The sequence below is a fragment of the Heterodontus francisci genome, chromosome 19 (genome assembly GCF_036365525.1).
Source record: "Heterodontus francisci isolate sHetFra1 chromosome 19, sHetFra1.hap1, whole genome shotgun sequence".
Taxonomy (NCBI): Eukaryota; Metazoa; Chordata; class Chondrichthyes; order Heterodontiformes; family Heterodontidae; genus Heterodontus; species Heterodontus francisci.
The window spans coordinates 75,851,777-75,876,542 of NC_090389.1; the positions used below are offsets into that span (position 1 = coordinate 75,851,777).

The 24,766-nt window shown below is 42.2% G+C and overlaps 1 protein-coding gene across 2 annotated transcripts in view; it reads left to right on the forward strand.

Moving 5' to 3' along the window:
- Positions 1–24,766, forward strand: part of LOC137380212 (cadherin EGF LAG seven-pass G-type receptor 3-like) — a 305,811-nt gene that overhangs the window by 251,110 nt on the left and 29,935 nt on the right. Inside the window, exons 24-29 of one of the 2 annotated variants that reach the window (XM_068052016.1) lie at positions 2,069–2,275; positions 8,634–8,808; positions 12,159–12,271; positions 12,869–12,948; positions 19,247–19,373; positions 22,730–22,849. In XM_068052016.1, the coding sequence (XP_067908117.1) occupies positions 2,069–2,275; positions 8,634–8,808; positions 12,159–12,271; positions 12,869–12,948; positions 19,247–19,373; positions 22,730–22,849 (822 nt within the window). Of the gene's footprint in view, positions 1–2,068; positions 2,276–8,633; positions 8,809–12,158; positions 12,272–12,868; positions 12,949–19,246; positions 19,374–22,729; positions 22,850–24,766 lie in introns of those variants that run through there. The other variant, XM_068052015.1, reaches the window with a different exon arrangement.

A 24,766-nucleotide genomic window follows, 5' to 3' on the forward strand; every position in this document is an offset into this window, starting at 1 on the left:
GAAAGAATGAAGGAATACCTGTTCTGTATCAATGGGGCAGTTATTGTAAGAAAACAGATTTCCAGCTGCAGATAGCTAGTGTTTTCTACCTCTCTCCCCAGGTTAAAAAAAGAATTTGCATCTAACTTGGCTTTTTGATCTTAGAGGCTGTAAGGTACATCTGGAATTTTGGAATCAAGGAAGGCATTATTAAAGATTTGCAAGTATAAATATTTTCTAAAGCTGCTGAGCCCCAGGATAAGACTTTGTAATGCTATTATCCATGATTTGGAGTTCATGTTTAAAAGATAGTGCATTTTAGATGCAGTGAGCTTGAGAGTTTGATTAATGCTGTCTCCATCACCATCAGCAACCAGAGACTTTGATAGCAATGCTGTTTTTAACAACATAAACATTTACCTTTAGAGGCAGGTGTTTTAATGGCCAAGGGAGACTGAGTATCTGAACTGTTTATGCTCATTCAGTGCAAAGCAGCAAAAAAGTTTCACTTTTGGGGAATAATACATTGGCTTTCCTGGCCAACCATAAAGAGTTACAAAATTATTACTTTAGAACAGCTATCTGAACAGTACCTTACCAGGATTGGTCTGAGGTCAAATGAGGGGAAATAGTCAGTTCCCAACTAATCATACTCTTTTGGGGTAAAAAAAAACTTTTGCTCTTCCAGTATCATAGTGAGCAAATGGACAGGATTTATTTTTATATATTATTTCATGGGATGTGGGCATCTCTGGCAAGGCCAGCATTTGTTGCCCATCCCTAACTGCCCTTGACAATTGAGTGACATGCTAGTCCATTTCGGAGGGCAGTTTAAGAGTCGCCCACATTGCTGTGGGTCTGGAGTTACATGTAGGCCAGACCAGATAAGGACAGCAGATTTCCTTCCCTAAAGGACATGAGTGAACCATATGAGTTTTTACAACAATTGCTGATGCTTCATGGCACTATGACTGAGACTAGCTTTCAATTTGAGATTTTTATTAATTAACTGAAATTAAATTCCTCCAGCTGCCGTGGTGGGATTTGAATGCATGTCCCTACGGGATTAGCCAGGACCTCCATGTTACTAGGTTACCACTAAGGCACCATCTCCTGTAAGTGACATAGTCTTGGTGAACACAAACAAGAAAAATCCCAAGGTTGTGCTAAGTGAGCCAATTTCAGTTAAGGTGGGAGCACTCCCTATCTAATTCTTGAGATTAAATAAATTGGGAAGACTCTGAGTGTACAATCTGAGATTTATTGGAAAGAGATGCCAATTTTTAAAAATTCTTTCATGGGATGTGCATGTCACAGGCTAGGCCAGCATTTATTGCCCATCCCTAATTGCCCTTGAGAAGGTGGTGGTGAGCCGCCTTCTTGAACCGCAGCAGTCCATGTGAGGTAAGTACATCCACAGTGCTGTTAGGAAGGGAGTTCCAGGATTTTGACCCAGTGACAGTGAAAGAACGGCGATGTAGTTCCAAGTCAGGATGGTCTGTGACTTGGAGGGGAACTTGCAGGTGGTGGTGTTCCCATGCATCTTCTGCCCTTCTTCTTCTAGGTAGTAGAGGACGTGGCTTTGGAAGGTGCTGTCTAAGGAGCCTTGGCAAGTTGCTGCAGTGCATCTTGTAGATGGTACACACTGCTGCCACTGTGCATCGGTGGTGGAGGGAGTGAATGTTGTGGATAGGGTACCAATCAAGTGGGCTGCTTTGTCCTGGATGGTGTCAAGCTTCTTGGGTGTTGTTGGAGCTGCACCCATCCAGGCAAGTGGAGAGTATTCCATCACATTCCTGACTTATGCCTTTTAGATGGTGGACAGGCTTTGGGGAGTCAGGAGGTGAGTTACTCGCCTCAGGATTCCCAGCCTCTGACGTTCTCTTGTAGCTACGGTATTTATATGGCTACTCCAGTTCAGTTTCTGGTCAATGGTAACCCCCCCAGGATATTGATAGTGGGCAAATCAGCAATTGTAATGCCATTGAATGTCATGGGGAAATGGTTAGATTCTCTCTTATTTTCATAAAATATACTTCCTTGTGTTCTTGTAATGGGTAAACATCCTTTTTGTAATTGTTCCCTGTAGCAGCTGGAAGGAGACCTAGAGACCTTGGCAATCGTCACCTATTCAACTATCAGTGTGTCTCTTGTGGCACTGCTTCTCACTTTCTTCATCTTGACTTGTCTAAATGGACTGAAATCCAACACTCGCGGCATCCACTGCAACATTGTGGCTGCCATCTTCTGGGCAGAGCTTGTCTTCCTTTTGGGAATTAATCAAACAGAAAATCAGGTAAGGCAGGAAGGAAACCATCCCCCAATAGTATTTATTTCCGACAGCCATTGCGTCTCTACCTTGTATAGAACTAGTTAATTTCCTGTGACGTTACTTATGGACAATTTTTTAAAATTGTCTTTCTTCCTGTAGCTGTCTTCTACTTGTCTCTGATTCTGGTTCTTTCTCTTTCACTCTATCTTTCTTTGTGTCCACTCTTTCTGCCTCTTTTTTTCTCTCGACACACCTCATACATTCTCTTGTCTACAGCCCTTACTCTCGCTCTCTGCCCCTTTTTGAAATCTCACTACCTCCTCTGTTCTGTACATCTCTCATACTCTCTGCATGCCTCTTACATAGTTTCTGATTTTCTGAACAAGTCTCTTCCTTTGTCTTTCTCTCTTTGCCTCTTTACCTCTATCACTATGTGCCTCACACACGTTTTCCTTCTCTAGCCGTCTCGGGTCAGGATTTTGTTTGGGCAGTAGTGCCCCCAGCTTTTGTTTTGACCATTTTGGGGATCCATGACCAGATTTTATGTCCATCAAGCAGCTAATGAGCTGCCGTTGGGGCTCCCATCCCTTTAAGGGATGACAGCCTGCCCCCAAGAGCTGCTAGCCAATGAGAGGGTCGGCAGCTCTTCAGTCTCAGCAGCAACACCGGGAGCATGACCACAGCTGGGAGAAGCAGCATAGACGTTGCCCTCGGACCAAGGTAAGTGGGGTTGGGGGTTGCTGGGGCCAGTCAGAAAGGCCCTGGTGAAAGGAGGTGGGTGATTGGTGAGGGCAGGGGGTGTACCACCCCACCAGGGGCCATTGAGTGCCCAATTAAGAGGGCGGTGGGAAGAGCCCTTAATTGGCCAGTTAAGTGGCTCATTTGGGCTCAGACGTCCGCCACCTTCCCCGCTGTTAGCAAAATGTCATAGCGATGGGAAGGCAGTGTGCACGCCTCCTATCCCATTCCTTTGGTCCCTGTGAAATCCCAGTCTCTGTCTCTTTTTCTGGTGCACTCCTTTTCCTCTCCTAGGTCATGGAGGTCTTCTGGCAAACTTTGGGACACCAAATCTTTTGTCAGCAAAAACAAAAATGACCTCCTCCTACTCTGGCAATGGAAAGGTGGCTCGGGCACCTGCCATCTTTTTGCCTTGCACATGCGTCTGGAGAATTAGGGAGTTAGAGCCTGGGCATGGGCCGGACAGTGGGAGGCCAGGACTTCGAATTCGAAAGGAATGGTTAAAATGAAGCTTGGTATTCAGATTTGGAGGAGCAAGTAATCCAGAACTGGGATGGGAGGGAGAGCAGAGGCAAGCATGAGGCTACAGAGTAATTATTGGGCTTGGAGAATTGCATTAGTTTCTGATAACCACATGAGTAATAATGCACAAACCAGTCAGATCTGTGGGCATACTGCATAGTTATGGACAACATTTTTCTGCATTAACAAATCCTAGATTAATGCAGAGTCACTAATAACATAAACATGTTCATAACATTGAAAGGAATAAACTATTCTGTTATTTTAATAGCATTTAATTCATTCCTAAATGTTACCTTTTGCTGACCATCAGAATATGGCAGGAACACGAAGGCTGGTTGCACTGAAGGTTGGGTCGAATTGGATTGGGTAGGGAGCTAGCTGTTTTACTCAGGGTGAAGTTGAGTTGGGTAAGATGGGGAGCTGCTTGCTACAGTTGCATTCATGCTGACTGGAGGGCTGTTTCCAGTGCTCAGGGAGCCAACTTTTCCTTTAGCAGGTAATAAAAGCAAAATACTGCGGATGCTGGAAATCTGAAATAAAAACAAGAAATGCTGGAACCACTCAGCAGGTCTGTGAGTGGTTCCAGCATTTCTTGTTTTCATTTCCTTTAGCAGGATCAGTCCAGGCAAGAAACTTGTTGCTCTTGGGGTTTGGTTGTTTGGGGTGCTGCTGCTGCTCTGTGTTGGATTAGACAGCCTGCTGAAACTGTGGTTGGACTTGGGAAGGTGGCTGCTGTGTCCGAGGGTGAGTTGGGTGGAGAGTGTGCTCCTACTTATAGAGTTGAATCATCCAGGAAACTGGCTGTGTTACTTAAGTTGGAGCCAAAAACAGACCTGGCTGCTGCATTCTCAGGATTAGGCTGGATATAGTAAATAATCTTCTGCAACAGACAAAACCTTGAAACCCAAACAAAACTCATCAATTCCAATGGTAAATCTGTTGCTTGCAATGGACATCAATGTAATTTAGTTGGACAATTACCAATTGTTGCAAGTAATTGATTTGATTTAGGACTTTGGATTAATTGTTCATTCCCTTTAGATGCTTCTAATTGCAATGGCTGAGGGTAGGTGAGGTGTAGCAAGATTATCTATAGTGCATCTGTAGGAGGATACAGCCATGTTGCAGCTGATCCTGAGTTCAGGTACTTGTTCTTGCTTAGCTGATCTTTAGCTCCAGCTCAGCTACACTAATCAGCAGCATCAGAAAACTTGCAAGCTAGCATATCAGCTGTGTGCCTTGCTATGGCTACAGACAATGGAGTCAGTTCATTGCAGCCAATACCTTTGTGGACTGTAGCTGCTGTCAGTGCTCAAGTTTAATTTTCTTACAGAATCACAGAATCATTACAGCACAGAAGGAGGCCATTCAGCCCATCGTGTGCGCACCGCCTCTCTGAAAGAGCAACTCCCTCAGTTCCGTTCCCCTGCCTTCTCCCCATAACACTGCACATTCTTCCTTTTGAATGCTTCAATTGAACCTGCCTCCACCACGTTCTCAGGCAGTGCTTTCCAGACCTTAACCACTCGCTGCGTGAAAAAGTTTTTCCTCATGTCGCTTTTGCTTCTCTTACAAGTACTTTAAATCTGTGGCCTCTCGTTCTCGATCCTTTCATGAGCGGGAACAGTTTCTTTCTATCTACTCTGTCCAGACCCCTCATGATTTTGAATACCTCTATCAAATCTCTTCTCAGTCTTCTCTTCAAGGAAAACAGTCCTAACTTCTCCAGATCTATCTTTATAACTGAAATTCCTCATCCCTGGAACCATTCTCGTGAATCTTTTCTGTACTCTCTCCTCACGTCGTTCCTCAATTGCGGCGCCCAGAATTGGATGCAATACTCCAGCTGCGGCCAAACTAGTGTCTTATATAAGTTCAACATAACTTCCTTGCTCTTGTACTCTATGCCCCTATTAATAAAGCCCCGGATACTGCTTGCTTTATTCACTGCTCTCTCAACCTGTCCTGCTATGTTCAATGACTTATGCACATATATACCTGGGTCCTCCTGCTCCTGCACCCGCTTTAAAATTGTACCCTTTATTCTATATTGTCTCTCCATGTTCTTCCTACCAAAATGAATCACTTCACATTTCTCTGCATTGAACTTCATCTGCCACCCATCCGCCCATTCCACCAACTTGACTATGTCCTTTTGAAGTTCTACACTATCCTCCTGTGGCGCTATCTGTGTTTTGACAAATTGGATAGCTACTTATAATAGTCAAAATATCCATGTGCAGCATGTCTATTATAGTGTTTACCCTGTCACTGGAAGTTCAAATTATTTAGCAGAATCAGCCTTACACACAGTTTTTATATGAAGCTCTGTTCATTCAGCAATGCCAATTCACTTACCCACATAGGGTTCCCGGTGTTTTTTTTAATTCAAGTACCTTTGCTGTAATCTGTGAATTTATTCCATTCTGTAAGAAGATCACAATTGTACACTCATAGTTGCAGCACGTGTGTATTATGGCTATTATGCACTGATACTAAGAGCTAGATTTTTAAAACTACTCGGGGTCCAGATCAGAGGTGGGCGGCGTGCAATTTGGCGCCATGGCCTCCGTGCTGCTTTGCCAACACAATCCCGCCCCCAAGCCATTTTGAATGAGGACAGCTTGGGATCGGATCAGCTGCCCACTGGCAAGTGGCAAACAGCCAATTTAAGGCCCATGTCCCATTCGCACAATGACTGGAATTTCCAGACGGCAATGCGGGCAGCCCAGGTTGACCTGGACTAAGTCCAGGCCAATTAGGGCAGGAGGGAGTTTGGGTGGGGCGGGGCCCAATGGATCATGCAAGGGTCTCTTTTCCCCCCAAGCCCGCAACCCATAATGGCTGCCGGGCCACAGCTGCAGCCACTGGCTGTCCCCTGGAGGGGTTGCCCCTCAGGATTATGGCCAGGCAATAGTGGCTTTTTAAAACATAACAATAAATTTACCTTCGCTTGTCCCTCGCAGTATCCATTTACAAATTGGTGGCTCACACCTCAGCTGGTGGGACTACCGATCGCTGAGTGCTGGAGGGCCTCTGTTGGTACTCCAGCATCAGGAACCTGCATGCCAACCCTGATTGGACAGCGAGCCCACTCCCTGGCCTTTGGCTGAGGATTTGAAAATCTCCCTGGGCGTGCTTATGGCATACCATGCAGGGTCAGGACCCGGAACTAGCCTCCCATTTCCTGTTCCTGACCCCAATTGAAGCTATCACAGTAATGCCATGTTACAAGCTGCACATAATCTGGATTGACGATCCTGTGTGGGAGTTTGTGAACATAGCATTGTGAGGTGTTGTCTTTCAATTGAGCCACTATACTGGGCACAGCCTTGCCTGCTCAGGCGGACGTAAAATTGCAAAGAGAAATGTTGAGTTCTTCTAATCACTTGACTCACCAGTCACTGCTCAACCAACAGCACCACAAACAGTTTTCCGGTCATTTATTCATTTACTCCTTGTGGGATCTTGTTTTGCTTAAATTGCATTTGCCTACATAATGGCATTTTAAAAGTAAACTGTTGTTTGTAAAGTGCTTTGGTATGTCCTGAGGACATTATAAAGCACTATATAAATGCAAGTTACTTTTTCCTTAAAAGACAATATATAATTTCTTCTACCAATAATGTCATATTCTGCAAAGTTGGAATTCATGCCATTTTTGTAAGACTCAGCAGTAAAACATAACGAGAAATTAACGTGACACACTACATGATCAGTTAAAACCCATGTCAGGGTTCAGGAGACTAGATAATTTGATGCATAGTCTTAAGGTGTGGTCAAACCCTTCAGCCATGTTACAACTTTCAGTACAGCCTTGCACAACTACTTATTTGCTTAGACAAACCCAAAAGAGCTGATGCAATGTTGAAAGGAAAGCCTCTTCACATTATACTGAGGTGGAATGATTCACGTGCAATAACAGTCAAGATTTTTCATATATCCTGAATGAGAACCACAGCACATGAAGAGCTCTTTGGCTTCTAGGCACTACACTAGCTGCATGTATTCAGTGTCCAATTTACAGATTCTGGCAATATTGTATTTACGTTCTATGCTTAGCCAAGAATATTCTCCCATTGAGTGGTAGAATAATGCTGGCAAGCTGGGTTCATCAATCCTGAAATATTTCCCACAACAATTAGTGTTATATTGAGAGGTGTGGAAAGTTGTAACACCTGTGTTTTATTCACGTTACAGTCTCAGCACAAATATAGCAGTGTTCCTACACAGGAGAGGAGCCATAGTAGCAACCATATCTTTTAAGGGTTTTCCAGCAAATGCCATATGTATTAGAAGCAGGTAATTGTTATATATTGATTAATTTCCTCAGTCTTCGCTTCTTCCTAAAAATGATAGTCTTTTAAAGCTCAAACCTGTCATTAACTAACCACTGTCTCTTGTTTTACCTCCTCCTCTTATCTCCTATTCGTATCTATCTTAGTCGTATCCTGCAATTGGGTTTTGTCCCTTCACCTAAGTTTTTCAATTTAAAAAAAGTCTGGAATCAAACTTTGCGAAGCTGCCATTCATAGGGGATTGTAACTGTCGGTGACCTGTGTAGAAGTTTAAGTCAGTGCTGTCTGAAAATGCTAAAAGAAACAGAAAGGGCGGGGAAGAAGTTACATGGAGGATGAGATGTGGCATGCACTGAGTTACAGAGCAGCAACTCTGTTCAGCAACTGTCATGGTATCGCTTGCTCTCCTGAGCAACTTCTGCATGTCAGCAGAGCCCCAAACATTGAATTGTTGCCTTCAACAAACAGCCAGACATTAGCTCTGTATAATTAGAACTTTTATTCTTAGGAGTAACATTCTTTTTAGTGGAGGTTATCGCACTGTTAAGCAGTGGAAGTCTTGAGCACATAGGAAGAAGCATGATAGAACAGGTGTATAGTGTGCATCTGTGTAGGTTGCTCCTAGAACTTTTATATCGAGCCATTGAGTGCAAAAAAAACACTGGTGTATGATATATGTCTCATGTTCACAGCTGATAGAAATCCATATAAAAGGTGGGACTTTTTAACTTTGCAATTTTTGACTCAGTAATTTTTTTTTTACCAATATATGACCTTTTAATATAGGATCTGTATTAACTATTAGAATTTCTTTCCGACAGTTTCTCTGCACAGTGATTGCCATCTTGCTGCACTACTTTTTCATGGCAACCTTTGCCTGGATCTTTGTGGAGGGACTTCACATCTACCGGATGCAAACTGAAGCTAGAAACATCAACTATGGTGCCATGAGGTTCTACTATGCCATTGGTTGGGGAGTGCCTGCCATCATCACAGGTTGGCATCAGTAGTACATGCAGTGATAGGCTGCTATAAATGTACATGCACACCAATGAAAATGGGCAGACCCTGTCAGCCTAGTACTATAGCTTTTTTTGTGTCTCTTCCTGCACGTGTATAATGCACAGTGGGCAAAGGAAGAAATTCACTTACTTAACAGTGTTGTGCCCTTGATTACGCAACTCCAATCCTACATCCTTATAACAGCAAATTTTCAGATATCTTTTACTTATATTTATAAAACACAATTATGACATATTATTTTTGTAAAGTGGCACAGGCACCCACTGGAAATATTTAAATTGAGAAACCTCCTCTTGGCTGTACACCATCTGTGAGGGTTTGTGGTAGAGGTCCCAAAGGGCAGATATCAGCTATTAGCCCACTATCTGAAATCCAGGAGAGGTCTGGTCAATCCATTGAGCAAATTACAGTGAAAAGGGTAGCTCATTGACATCTAAACAATGTAATATTGTGCCAGTCAGGTTCATAAGTAGTGTGGACTAACAGATAGCATGAATCTTTTAAAGGTAGGAGTTCATATAGAAAAGACAAATGCAATTGTGGGATTTATACATCCAGATATTGAATACAAAATAAGGAAGTGATGGTTGAATTTGTACAATACATTGGTTAGGCCACATTTAGGAGTATTGTGTGTAGTTTTCGGCACTTCATTATAAGGATATTTGAGCCAGGGAAATGGTACAACCATGATTCTCTAGAATTATACCAGGCATGCGATGTTATAATTATGAAGGAAGGATTAAAAAATTGGGGCTTTTTTGCTAACAGAGAGAATTAAAGGAGGTTCTAATTTATGTTTTTGAAATTGTGAAAAAGTTTAGAGAGGACAAATAGCGAGAAATTGTTTGCACTGAATTGTGACATTGATTATAAGGGATATAGACTAAGATTTAGCACCAGAAAAAAGAAAAAGGTTGAAGAATTTTTTTCACAAAGATGGTTATTAGAATATAGAATGCCTTATTTAAGACAAATACAATTGCATTATTTAAAAGGGGTTAGATAAATATTTGAAAAATAAGAATATGAAAGGATAGGAGGAAAATGTACACCTGTAGTTGAGTTAGCACCAACACAAACATGATGGACTGAATGGCCTCATTCGGTACTGTAACTTCTGTGATTTTTATCCCCAATTTTGTGACTGAACTTGCATCCATTAGGACCAAGACCAAGGCTGGTTACATTCATTTTCGTCTGTATTTCACAGTGTGAAAATCCAAGCTTACACACAAGATTCAAGTCCAAGTCCCAAAGTCCCAAGTGCAGTGTGTTCTCGCACTTTGATTCAGTATCTTATTTTCGCCACCAGCCTCTGTGTAGCTTCTTCCAACTAATGGGTCTTGACCCGACAGTCACCATCTTTGCTCAGTGGTAATCCAGTCTGTTTTCTGTCTGTCTGTCTTTTTCCCTGCCTCCTTCCTTTATGAGTACAAATAGAAAGCATTGTTTCTATATAGTAATGCATCTAGAGGCTTGGAGGAGAGCTGGTAAAACTCGACAACTGGGCCCATTAAGTTTAAGTCCTTTGGGACTTAGTCTGTGGCTTTTTGTTTAAGTGGTAATGTGCTACTCAGCTGCCAAAACATTCTGTTTCATTATTATTCTCATGAAATTAAGATTGAACCAAGCACCTGAATTCTCCCACCTCAAAATTGCTTCTTTTTCCAAATTATTAGTGATTCATTTCTTCAATCCTCAGAGGACAAACTGTCAAACCATTGAACTTTTTCATTACTAAAGGTAGTTTTGCCATTTTGAGCATCATGTCCACCTGTAATATCTTCACAGTTTGTAGTGCATTTGAGCTTGTGCTCCTGTAGTTTTTAGCGTGTAAGGCCTTTGTATAAGCCAGGTTGCCCTAAGTTTGGGAATTATAGACATATTGGCTGGGATTTTACAGGACTGCTGACATCGGGCTCTGTGGTGGGCGTGGGGCGGGCAGTACCGGAAGATTGTTCCGGCAGCGGCTCACCACAGAGCCCGACAGCGGGAGGGCCGGGCCCAATCTTACTGGCGGAGGTGAGGCTCTGTGGCGGCCCTCCCCGCCGCTGGGCGACGGGACCTGGATTAGCATATGGTAATTAATTAAATGCATACATTTTAAATACACTCACCTGCGATTTAACGGCGAGGTCGCGATTTTCAGAGTGGCGGCCGGCGCTCCTACGCCTTCACTTTACTGTCTGGGGAAAGCAGGCGCCGCAGTGGTGGGGATGGGGGGAATGTGAGATTTCTAGTGCGGGTTGGTGGGGGGGACGTTGGGAAACAGAGTCAAACTATCATCATTAGCGTAGGGGATGGTGGGAAGGGGTGACCTGTACACTTTGTTCATTTTGGTGAGGGGGGGGAAGGTCATATTTGAAAGCTGTGTGTTTTGGTGGGGGAAAGGGCAGAAACTTAATTTTATTGTTTTGGGGGTTTGGGAAAGGGGCGATAGAATTTTGATTTGAACAGTGGTGGGGGTGCTTCCCTTTAAATATTTAAAGTCGCCAGCGGGGCAGCTAACACCATTGCCGGCGTCGGAGAGCCCACTCCCTCCACATGATTGTGGGGGCGCAGGCAGACTGGGGTATTTAAATGAGATGCTGTGCGGCCTGACCCTGCAGGCTGCCATTTATTTTGCCTGCCTGCGCTCCTGGTGGTGAACGCTTAAAATCCAACCCATTGTTTGGGAATTTTAATGCTGTCACAAGAAGTTTCAGAATCCCTGAATTGTCTTGTTCTATTTCGTATTTCAGCCACCCACAGCACCTCTGGTTTTTGAGAATGTTTGAGATATGGTTGGATTTGTGTTTCTAATTTCACTGAAAAAGAAGGCTCAACTTTCCCATTTTTTAAATTAGTTTCTCCATTTAAGAGTCATTTTTGCTCCCGAATCACAGATACATCCCATTTTCCAATTGAGAAGGGAAACAACTTGCACTTAAGTATCTAAAATAAAAGCAAAATACTGTGGATGCTGGAGATCTGAAATAAAAACAAGAAATGCTGGAACCACTCAGCAGGTCTGGCAGCATCTGTGGAAAGAGAAGCAGAGTTAACGTTTCGGGTCAGTGAAGAATGGTCACTGACCCGAAACTTTAACTCTGCTTCTCTTTTCACAGATGCTGCCAGACCTGCTGAGTGGTTCCAGCATTTCTTGTTTTTATTGCACTTAAGTAACTGCCTATCTAACTAGCTACTAGGAGACACACAAGAACAGCCTAGTTTGGCCTGGTTTATATTTCCCCCCTTCGCTTCCCATGGACTTGTGTCTGAGAAGGTTTGAAACTCAGTATATTTTCCATGTTTCAATCTATCACGAATATGTTTTCCAGGTCTCGCAGTTGGTCTGGATCCAGAGGGTTATGGAAATCCTGATTTCTGCTGGATCTCTGTACACGATAAACTGATCTGGAGCTTTGCTGGGCCAATTGCTGTTGTTATTGTGGTAAATATTACTCCTTATTCAAGAATATTTTTTAGAGTGAGTACGAGAGCTATGTGCCTTCCATAAAATATTATGATTATAATTCTAACATATCCATGCTTCATTAAATTATTTTCATTCAATGTTTTACTTCACTCTGTCTGGTTATCCTGTTGATTTCTGCTACTCACTGCTCTCCCTTGCTCATGTTCGTTCTCTCTCATTCTTCTTCCTGTTGAGGATTCCCATATTCGATAAGAGTCAGATCCAAACAGCAGGGAAAAAAAATCCCTACAACTGTTTGTATATGTAAGCTTTCTAGATCACCGATGAACTGAAAATGGCTGTCAAGATTCCCTACGAAAATATTAAATGTAATATTTTTTTGAAGAACGTCATTGGGTTTGTGCATTATTTCGGAGTCTGGATGCAAGGAAATTCTAATTTTTACCCTCCTTTGGCTCTGGTTAGTTTTTAGCCCTAATTCCAATTTTTTGCCCCATGAGATCATCATTGTCATTGTTACTATTTCCGACACCCCCACCAAATGTATATTTGGACCCCTTTTCGCAGCTTGAGCTTTGTTTAAAGTTTCACTTAGATATTTGTTTCTTTTAGATGAACATTGTGATCTCCTTGTTGGTAGCAAAAATGTCCTGTGCCCCAACACAGAAGGAAGCCAAGAAAAAATCAATTCTGTGAGTAGTAAAAGAAATACAACAATGTTAAACAACTAACACAGTTGGCGTTTTAATAGTGCTTTTAGATTTGCTGCAGATGTTTCCAATGTTTTCTCAAGTTGACATTTATTCGTTTGCCTAGAGTTTTATTCTATGCTGAAATAAGTGGGCTGTTCAAGCATGCCTTCACCCTGGGCATTCATAAATGTGAACATTAATCCAAAAAAAAGGTTTTGGAGTAACAAACCTCACTGGTGATATATTTCCAGCACAAGATAATGGTGCTATTGAGAATGTTTTTCTACTGTCATATGAAACAAAAACATGGATTGCTTTGCAATAATACCATCCGGGAGTCATTTTTATACTCCTTGGAGAGAGATGTAAATGCTCTCATTTGAGTCACTAGGGTATAATTGAGAAAGGAAGAGTAGATCATAGCTGATGAGATAATAGCTGTTGAGATTCATACTTCTGTTATATGAATCTCATCCCAAGCTTTAGGGAGAGGGTTTGAGTGATGAAGCAGGTTAGAACAGTAATAAATATATTGATGCCTATATTTTACTGCACACTCAGACACCAACACTTATTCGATGGGGTGCACTGATTAAATTCCAAGCCCTTCTTACTTGGGACAAATGTTTAGAGGTCCTGGGAAAGATGATTTAGAATAGGATGTGAGACAGTGCATTGAGCCTTGATTTCAACTTAGTGAAATGTAAGGAGGAGAAATATGTTTACTGATGGATTTAAAACTAAGAAGGACTAAGAGAAACAGGTTCAGAAGAGCGATGACAATGATAGTATTGATGAAATGTAAGGCAACGAGAGGTCATAGTGCAGATAAAGATTGGGAACCAATGATTGAGAGAAGAATGATCTATCAGACAAGCTTTTTAATGTGAAGCACTTTGTGATATCACAAAGAGGTGAGATAAAGCATTGTATAAAGACGAGTTCATTTATATGTCCTGTCCAGGAGAGAGAACTATTAAACAAACTGGCCAACATATGAGAGTAATTATCAAGTCTTAGACAGACTTGAACTTTGCCTGGTTCCACTTTTGCAATTTCAGTCATAGCCAGAGCATTTCCTGCACTGGCTTCCCTTCCTGCCCCTGCACCGTTCCCTCTGAAGTCCCCCAAGATCTGTCCCTGGCCCCCTATTATTTCTCATGCTTCCCTCGGCGACATCATCTGAAGATGTAAGGTTCCACATGAAAGCATTACCTCCACCTCTTTCAGCCTCTGCAGTGCTCTGTGTTGTCAGCCTGCTTGTCCGATATTCAGCCCTGGATATGCTGCCATTTCCATCAATTGGCCATTAGTTAGACAGAAACCATTGACTTTGGCCTCCACCACAAACTCCAGTCCTTCACTGCCCCCCACCCCACCACACCTGACCACTGTTTCAGGCTTCCTACTTACACCCCTCTCTGCTGCAGCTCACCTTGTTTTTTAATTTGTTTCATGGGATGTGGGCATCACTGGCTAGGCCAGCATTTGTTGTTCATCCCTAATTGCCCTTGAGAAGGTGGTGATGAGCTCCCTTCTTGAACCACTGCAGTCCATCTGGTGCAGGTATATCCACAGTGCTGTTAGGGAGGGAGTTCCAAGATTTTGATTCAGCGACAGTGAAGGAATGGTGATATAGTTCCAAATAAGGATGGTGTGTGGCCTGTAGGAGAACTTACATATAGTGGTGTTCCCATGCAATTGCTGCACTTGTCCTTCTAGATGGAAGAGGTCACAGGTTTGGAAGATGTTGTCGAAGGTGAGTTGCTGTGGTGCATCTTGTATATGGTGCATACTGCTGCCAATGTGCATCGGTGGTGGAGGGAGTGAATGTTTGTGGATGGGGTGCCAATCAAGCAGGCTGCTTTGTCCTGGATGGTGTCGAGCTTCTTGAGCATTTCGGAGCCGCACTGATCTAGGCAAGTGGAATGTATTCCATCACACTCCTGAATTGTGCCTTGTAGATGGTGAAACCCTCATGCATGCTTTTATTAGCTCCAGGCTCAATTATTCCATGTCTGGTCTAGCTGACCTCTTGCACCCTTCATAAACTTGAGCTCACCCAAAACTCTGCTCTCCATATCCTATCTCGCACCAAGAACCTCTCATCCATCATTCCTATGCCCACTGACCCACATTGACTCCTGGTCCACCAATATCTCAATTTTAAAGCTGAAAGGTGATAGCTGTCAGGTTAGACTTGAGAGACATCAAAGAACTGTTGGAGAAATGTTCTGCTTTTGCACTCCCAGCACAGACTTTGCCCACCTCAAGTGTTCATTGGAAACAAATATCATAGAGGATAGTGTGCCCACTATGCAACCCATGGGGCTATCCACCTATTCATTTTAATGGACAGAAAACTGGATGAGCTATATATTGGGCATGCTGTTCTCCATGATATTCTGTTATGCGCCATGCTCCACACTGGGATCACAAGATCAGCAAATGACCTTTTTCTTCAGAATCAAAAGAAAGCGAGTTTTCATCAGTCTGTACCACAAACTACGTTTTTTTGTCCCCCCTCGCTGACCACTGTTGCGTATTTATTTTTCATTTAAAAATTAAATGATTTTTGACATGCTGCAAGTAAAATACACCAGAAACAGTTAAACAGGGGTTCCAACAAAATCATAAAATAATGATCAGGAAGAAAAAGAAAATTGTTCAGCAATCATTTCCCAGTGGCTATAACTTAAGCCTGCAACTTTACAGCTGACCAAAGGAGTTAAAACTAGCAGCATTCTTTGGCAGCGAGGTATCTGTTACATCAGGAGTGAGGTGGGGAATAATATTTCAAACCCATGAGCTGCCAAATAACTCTGCTGTTTGTATAAACCAAGTTATCTATGTCATTAAGAGCTATATAAGGAAAAAATACAAAGATTAATTATCCATATGTTTTTAATGAACACTCAAAATACAAATTTTCAGTTTCTTCCTCCATTTATGTCACATGAGGTTTGTATTGATTTGATTATTTATCTCTTGAGTGTAGTTCAGTGTGAATGTGTTTGCCTGTTATTCTGCCTGTATTAATTCCTGTCCTTCATTTCTTTTTGTTTATTTTTCTTCTTGTGTTTCTACCAAACATTGATCTCCTGCCCTTTTGATCTGCCAATCAATTTATTGTCAAAGTGATGGCTTATTGGTAGAGATGAACATTTTCAGTAATACTCCAAAAAGATTTGTTAATTTTATGTATAGTTTATCATGGGCAACATCTACCACTGGGCACACTACATTTGGGAGAGTTTGCGGATATGGGCTAAAGATCTTTTTACCAGATGTGCCTTCTATGTGGTCTTTCTCCTTGGCCACGTCTGGTTATTGCATGCTGCATCTACAAGCACGACTGATGAAACTCTCCCAACATGAAACCATGAGAGACCAATAACTTGGACCCTGAATGGGTGCTGCAGCTTCAAACTCTGAGGTTTCTGGCTGCTATCTTAGAACGTGCCGGTTTTCCTTGCTGCCCTTGTCTGGGCTATACCTGTCAACCTTCCAGAATTCTATGACAATAAATCTTTCAATTTTATGACAATAAATCTCTCAATTTTATTAACCTGTTCACTGCAAAATCATCACCTGAATACATTGTTCTTTATATTGGGAATGTCCAAACTATCGCTCCTTGTCCTGACATTTGCAACCTCAAAGCCTGCACAACTCAATCTTATCTACCCTTACATTTCTAATTTTTTAATTCATTATGTTTCAATTTTGTGGGCCTGAAGGGCTAATTTTAACACTGTTACCTCATTTGTGGATAAATCAAGATCTGTTAGTATCATCAATTTAAGATATCTACAAATTAATGGTAAATGTATTTAAACTTGTATGTGGCCCATTAAGCCAAAAGACCTACTCTCCAGGACAACTACCAATTGTTTAAGATCCTGTTGTCACAGACTTGTCTTAAGGAGCAGAGAGACAACTGGGGATAAAATTATGAGGAATAAGAGTTCAGGAATGTGTGTTCTGCAATGCCATTTTCATGACAGTAGATCATGAATGATATTGCTCAGGTTTATACAGGAAAATAGCACCATCTGGTAGTAAAAAACAGTACTACATGAACAGAAACTTTTTTGTTTTGCTAAGTTCTCCATTACCACCTTGTCTAAGAACCAGAGATTCTTTAAATCTTTTATTTCGTACGCAGAGCACATCAACAGGGTTTGTTTTCAGGAAATTGTGGGCTGGGGTTATCATTTCTGCTGTTATAGTAGACAAAGGAATTTCAGGTGAGCACATTAAACATTTGTAAGATATTAAGCGACAGCATAATTTCATCGTCTATTAGTTTGAATTGTTCAGTTGCTGTTAAGGGCATTGACTGATTTTCCACAGGGACTGTGAGGCCTTCTGGTGATATCCCATTTTCTATAAAAGGGCCACATGATCAGTGCGGGTTTACTATTGGTCTAGTTGTGTTTATATTATTTAAAGGAGGAGATTATTGCTCATTCCCAGGTTTCCATTTTTAACTTTGTTGCAGTATTAAGGGTCATTTCCTTTATACTAGCCTTTTAGTTTTTTACCATCTCTCAAGATAGCTGGAGTTATGTCTTCAGGAAGCATTCAGCAAATGAATCTTGTTATTTTTAATGCACACAATCCCAGCTTTATGCTAAAAGCAAAATACTGCGGATGCTGGAAATCTGAAATAAAAACAAGAAATGCTGGAACCACTCAGCAGGTCTGGCAGCATCTGTGGAAAGAGAAGCAGAGTTAATGTTTCGGGTCAGTGACCCTTCTTCGGAACGTCACTGACCCGAAACGTTAACTCTGCTTCTCTTTCCACAGATGCTGCCAGACCTGCTGAGTGGTTCCAGCATTTCTTGTTTTTATCCCAGCTTTATGCTGTTTGCTGCTGTCATGTTATTCACCAGTTAAGAGTCAACCAGATTGCTGTGGGTCTGGAGTCACATGTAGGGAAGACTAAGTAAGGACGGCAGATGTTGTTCCCTAAAGGACATTAATGAACTAGATGGGTTTTTACGACAGTTGGTGATAGTTTCATGGCACTGTTACTGACTAGCTTTCAATTCTAGATTTTTATTAATTAATTAAATGTCGTGGTGGGATTTCAATCCACATCCCCAGGGCATTAGCCTGGGCCTCTAGATTACTAGTTAAGTGATATTACCACCATGCCACCATCTCCCCCCCCCACCCCCCAAGACATAAATGTAGTTACTAGAACAAGAAGAAATTAGGGCTCAATAAAGGAAACAAATGGTAGTTTAAAAAGTAACTAAATATTATGACTGAATTTTGCACCTATCACTTCCAAGTTGGAAGCAATGTGTTAAAACAGTTTTTTGTCTTTCACAACTTTTCTGCAATTGAGCAAATTTCTCGAACACATTGTAAGTTTAATTTCTGTAACAGTTCACCTCTTTTCAGCCACACTGTGCAATTTATCTTGTGTCTGCTTGAGCAGTGTTCCCCCTGCAAAATCTTCTGGAAAGCTGGGTGTTCTGTGATGCCCAGGCCTTATTTTTGTTTGCGTGCTTAGGGCTGCCAAGAGACGTGTGAGGAACTGGGACCCTAAACCTGGGCCCTACACAAACTTCGATCTTATCAGTTGTCTGTGAGTAGATCCCATTTCCCCCGGGTCCCTTCTTCATTACCCTTTTTTCCCCCAAAGTAACTTCTCTCTGTATCTTCTTCCTCTTCTCCCTATGTAGTCTTCTCACCAGCAGACAATATCTTCCAGCCAGGAGGATGTCAGTTTTCCCTACGTAATTTTCCACATCGTGGTCAGCACTATCCCTATCAGGAAGCACAATTCAGATAATGTAACTTCATTCCCAAACACCCAAGGTAGAAGGGTATCAATACCTTGTGGCATTCCATCTAGTGATAATCCCCCTTGTCACCATTTAAGAACTGGAATAGCCAACCTGACTGAACTGAGAGGCAGCTTTGAGTGTCAGGCAGGCTCAAACTTGAACCTGTAAATTCCTGGTCAGGAGGCATGTACCTTACTGCTACCTTTACCAAAATGCAATGTTCCTTTTAATTATAATTACTATAGGTTTAACAGTCCCATATGTCCTCCCTACAATTATATCTTACCAACCAGCCTATATTTTTTCAGTTTCCTTGTCCCTGATTAAAAATAATTGGTACCTTTGCTCCTATACTGAGCCCTTCCCCCTCATCCCTCCCCAGCATGTTTTTGTTCTAAATGTTGGCAGGTATACTGTTTCTGCCAACATGCTATGTTGCTCCCCTACTCTGTCTCATTGTGTAGGTTATTCTCTGGTTCTCTCTGTCTCTCCAGTACCACAATTCGAAGCGCCTTCATTCTGCTACTAATCGTTAGTGCCACCTGGCTTTTTGGGCTGATGGCCGTCAACAACAGCATCCTTGCTTTTCACTACCTCTACACTGTTCTCTGCTGTTTTCAGGTAAATGCTTACTCTCACTAACAGTCTGCATGGGAGCATGTTCTAAGATGTCCTGCCTCAGTGGTAGAATGCAACCCATTGTTTCTTATTGGATTATGTATAGAAAATAATTTTAACATTTGCAGCTAGTGTGAGATCATCTTTAGCTTACCTCAAATTTCACAAATTCTTTGAAATGATCTCAAGTTCTCATACATTTGAAACTAATACCTAGATGCATGTCTGTGTCACACATTTCTGTATTACAAAATCAGCAGGTTTCTACACTAGGCAAAAGTTGAGAAATCATTTGTGTGCTGCTTATGTGTACACTTATAAATTGTGTAACACTACATTTATTTCCAGTCCTGAGTACCTTGTGAAGGTCTCAATGTCACGTATGTGCTGTGTATGGTAAGTCTTATGTGACCTGTAGTAGAAAGGAGCTGACGTCCGAAAGCTGTGTTAGTGACTAGTGTTATTTACCTGGCATCTCAGATGGATACAACCATATAAATGTACATTTATTACAAATCATGTTCAGTTCTAATATGATGTACATATAATGCAAACAAGAGCGCTCATTTACACACAATGTGCTGTACCTTCTTCAACTGAGGCAACAGAGGTAGGTTGTTATCTAACCAAATAAATGGCATTTGTCAGTCATCTATCAATATTGATGCTGAATTGATTTATTCTGAGTATTGCCATTAATGTTGTAGACATCAATGCAATTGAAGATGATGCACAATAGAACTTGAATGAAATTGATCGCTTTCAAGACTGAAGCTAGGGCTAGTGACTCCCTGGAAGTGAGAATGAAACCACAGTGCAGGTCACCTTGGGATGAAAATTAGCAGTGCAGTGGCAATTTTAAAGTTAATTTCTTCAACAAATTAATCTTTGCATAAGTATTCAAAATACTCTCAGTAAATTCAGCCTTGGGGGTGGGGAAATCAGTTTTCCACAAAAATATCATAAGAAATTAATTCGAAGGGTGCTCAAAGGGAGGAAATCCCATTTAGTACTTCCACTTTTTTGCCAGAATTATCAGCTGAAGGAATTTCAGCCTTGTGTCTACATTGCAGGATTTTAAAAGAAAAACAGCAGCAAAACACACGCAGCTAGGAAGGTCCAATTTGGGTGCTCTGTTACATTATCATTGCACTTTGGAAGTACTTAATTGTTCATCTGGTCCACCACCACAGAGTTTTAACTATTTCAGTATGCAAAAGAAGTAATTAGCTTTTAAGTATCCTTCCCCCAAACCAGTTTTTAAATATGTATCCCTCCCTAATGAGAATATACACCCCGTGGTGGAATTTGGCAGGTTTGGAGGCGGGGAGAGCATAAAGTCGGGTGGGATGGTGGCGACAGGAGACCCCGCCTCCTGTCGGCCTGTGAATGGCCTTCCCGCCCCATTGCCAATTGAAGCCCTTAACTGGGTAATTATCCTGTGCAGGCTGCTTCCGGCTCTGGAGTTGGGAGGTTGGGGGGGCACCCTCATTAAAGGCACTTAGTACCTGACTGAGGGGTCCAGCATCAGGAAGGGAGGGGGGCCTGCTGTGGGCTACCCCCCCTGCCCTTGTTGCCGACCCCCCACCCCGCGAGACCCCTCCCACCCTCACCTACCTTAAGGCTGGTTCCAGCACCACTTCTTGGTGTCTGGTCACTGCAGCTACAGAGGCAGCCAACACCTCCACAGTGGTGCTGCAGCTGCTGGCCTCTGGCTGGCAGCTCCCCAAGGATGGGACTTCTGGCAACAGGGTCCTAAATCCTACAGAAGGCCCCACCCTGTCCAGTTAAGTGTCTGATTGGCAATAAATTCAGTGGGCCTTCCACAAAAGAGGCGACGCAGGGATCTTGATGCAGTTTCCCCCGACATCGAGGCCCCTGCCGCCAGCATAAAATTCTCCCACCCTATTACATAGCAACTGCACTTCAGAACTACTAAATTGATTGTACAGCTCTTTAGAACATGCCGAGGCTGTGAAAGGCACTATATAAAGGCAAGTTCTTTATTTTCTTTATCTAGTACGATTGTCACTGATGAGGTAAAAAAAATCTGCAGTCCCACTCCTACTACACGTAGGAACATATATCTGGGAATTGAAATCCCCCAGCCATGATTTTCTTTCCATTAACTTCAGTGAATTGAAGAATGCAGGCTTGGAGTACAAAATGTCCTAATTTTCTCATCTGGTATGCATCAGGAGCAGACAAGTGGACTCTCTATTTCCTACATGGTTCCCATGTCTTCAATGAACTGATGACAAGATCATATGAAATAGTATCAGGAGTAGGCCATACCGCCCCTAGAGCTGGCCCCATCATTCAATAAGATCATGGCTTATGTTCTCCCTCAACTCCACTTGCCTGACCTGTCCCCATATCCCATGATTCCCTTAGTGTCCAAAAATCTATTGATCTCAGTTTAGAATATACATACTGACTCAGCAGTCACAGCCCTCTGGGATGAAGAATTCCAAATATTCAAAAGCCTCTGAGTGGAGAAATTTCTTCTCATCTCTGTCCTAAATGGTCAATCTGTTATCCTAAGGTTATGACACCTAGTTCTACACTCACCAGCCAGGGCAAATGGACTCTGTGCATTTACCTTGTCAAGACCTCTAAGAAGTTTACATGTTTCAATGAGGTCACCTCTCATTCTTCTAAACTCCAAAACATACAGGCCCATTCTACTCAACAATAATGTCACAAGCAAATTTTCAGACATGGTGCTGAGTCCTTCACAATTCATTATCAAAAGGTAATAGGTGATAACTGTTTAATACTGGACTTTAATAAAGGATTTTTCATTGTCATGATATAAATAGTGCAGTTAGCTTAATTCGAATGATTTATATATTTCATTTCATTTATCTATTTATTGTATTTGTTGTTGGTTGAGTGGGGCTGTACTCTCAGATTTCTCCGTTCCTCTTTCAAATCTGTTCTCTATTTAAAAAGTGTCTGATCGCTCCAGTTTGTTCTTTCCTTCTTAGCAAGCTTGACTGTTATACTTTCTGCCTCCATCTTCCCATTGCGATGCTTTTATGGCTAATAATTGAGATTTATATTTATGACAGAGGCATGCAGAGGCATGTAAATTTGAAGTCAATCTGTAATAGTTATAAAGGACGACTTGCAGTGCCAGATTTATTCTGAGCTGACTCCAGAATGAACATTGTGAGCATGAGCCAAATTCCTGCTGAGCTTGTAATCCCATAGTGTGCCACATTCATCACCAAGGCTCACTTGCAATGCATTCAAGATTTCAGTATAGGATATAAAGGTGGTTCTGATATCACACCTGCTGCAGAATAAATGGATTTTTGTGTTTATAATACTTATTGTTTTCTAATCTCCCACAGGGATTGACTGTCTTGGTCTTGTTCTGTATCCTGAGTGAAGAAGTCCAGGAAGCCTGGAAATTGGCTTGCCTTGGGAAGAGAAACCAGGGGGATGATACAACACGAGCACCTCAGCTGTCGGTAATAAGACTTAAATGTTAAGTAGTGGGGCTATTCTAGTAAATAGAAATAGTGTTAAAACTCTAAATTACTTCTCATTCTCAGCTGGTGAACCTCCAATGTGTAGCACTTATTTTCTCTTGAACTGTAATCATTCCTGAGGCCCTTTCCCCTATTTTTTCATTTTGCACGTATCACTGGACCACAATCACGCATGACCAATAAGGTGGAGGTGATGAGCCACAACAAACTCCTTGCCAGTATCACTGTTAAGCTGCATCCAGAAGGCACATGACAGTGGTCCAGATTTTCCCTTTCCTCCACTTGCTGTCTTCATATACAGTATGGCTGGGACAAGGATACCAGATGAGTGAGGGTTTCAACCTGCAAGACATTAGTTTTAATTGCTTTCTCAAATGTAATTTGTATTTATTACTTCCTTGTGCTGAAATGAAATATGTGATTATCTGGAATGACTGCATATGTGAGTAAGCAATTTTCTCTGTTGCAAACTATTTGATGTCAGTGAGTAAATAACTCTCAATTAAGATGTCAAAAAAAGAACACATGTTGTTATTCCATCACCATCATCTTCCACATCTCCATCTTTACTGCTTCAATTAGTCAATTGGGATGTGTAAGAACAACACACTGATCTGACATGCCATCTCTGGGGAAAGAGCTCAACTGAGACTGGGAACTAACTGCAGTAGTAATCAAACCCATATTCTCTGTGTGTAAGAGTACTAACATACCAGCGTTGTAGAGAAGAGCAATCCTAACATCGTTGTCAGACTGCTTGTTCGACATCCAATCCTGGATCAGTCATAAGTGCCTCCAGCTCAACTTTGAAAAAAATCAAAGCCATTGCCTTCAGCCTTCACCACAAGCTCCAGTCTCTTGCCACTGATTCCATTTCCCATCTCTGGCCACAGCCTTTGACTGAACCAGGTTGTTACTAGTAGTGGGCACCCTGTTTGATCCTGAGTTGAAAATCTAACTCTGTATCCTGTCCCTGACAAGTATTGTCTACTTCCAGCTCTGTAACATCACCTACCTCCATCTGTACTTTAATCTATCCACTGACAAAACCATAATACACACTTTATCAGCTCTGGACACAATTACTCCAGTGCTCTTTTTCCTGGCCTCTTTCCATCCATAAATTAATGTTTGTCCAGGATTTTGCACTCCACAGCCTATCTTACGTAAAGCCCCACTGACTGGCATTGACTTTTAATATCTCAGGTTCAGAATCCCTGTTCTTATTGGTAATTCCCTCCATGGTCTCACCCCTCCCTATTTCTGTAACCTCCTTCCCTCCCCACCCCACCCCACTCCACTCCACCGCTCTGACCTCTCAGTCTAGCTATTGTACATCACTTCTTCCTTCACCCCACCATGGGCACCATAACCTTCAGCTGCCTGGGTCAGACCTTCTGTATTTCCCTTTCCAACCCTCTTCGCCTTTTCACCTCCTCTAAGAGCATGCTTTTTGACCTAACCTTTGGTCACCCCTCTCAATCTTACATGGCTTGGCATCCATTTTCCAAATACCTATCTTTTTTAATTTATTTTATTTAGAGTTACAGCACTGAAATAGGCCCTTCGGCCCACCGAGTCTGTGCCAACCAACAACCACCCATTTATACTAATCCTACATTAACCCCATTTTCTCTACCACATCCCCACCATTCTCCTACCACCTACCTACACTAGGGGCAATTTACAATGACCAATTTACCTATCAACCTGCAAGTCTTTGGCTGTGGGAGGAAACCGGAGCACCCAGCGGAAACCCACGCAGACACAGGGAGAACTTGCAAACTCCGCACAGGCAGTACCCAGAACTGAACCCGGGTCGCTGGAGCTGTGAGGCTGCAGTGCTAACCACTGTGCTGCCCAGATACCATGTGGTATCTGTGATATATCTTGGGA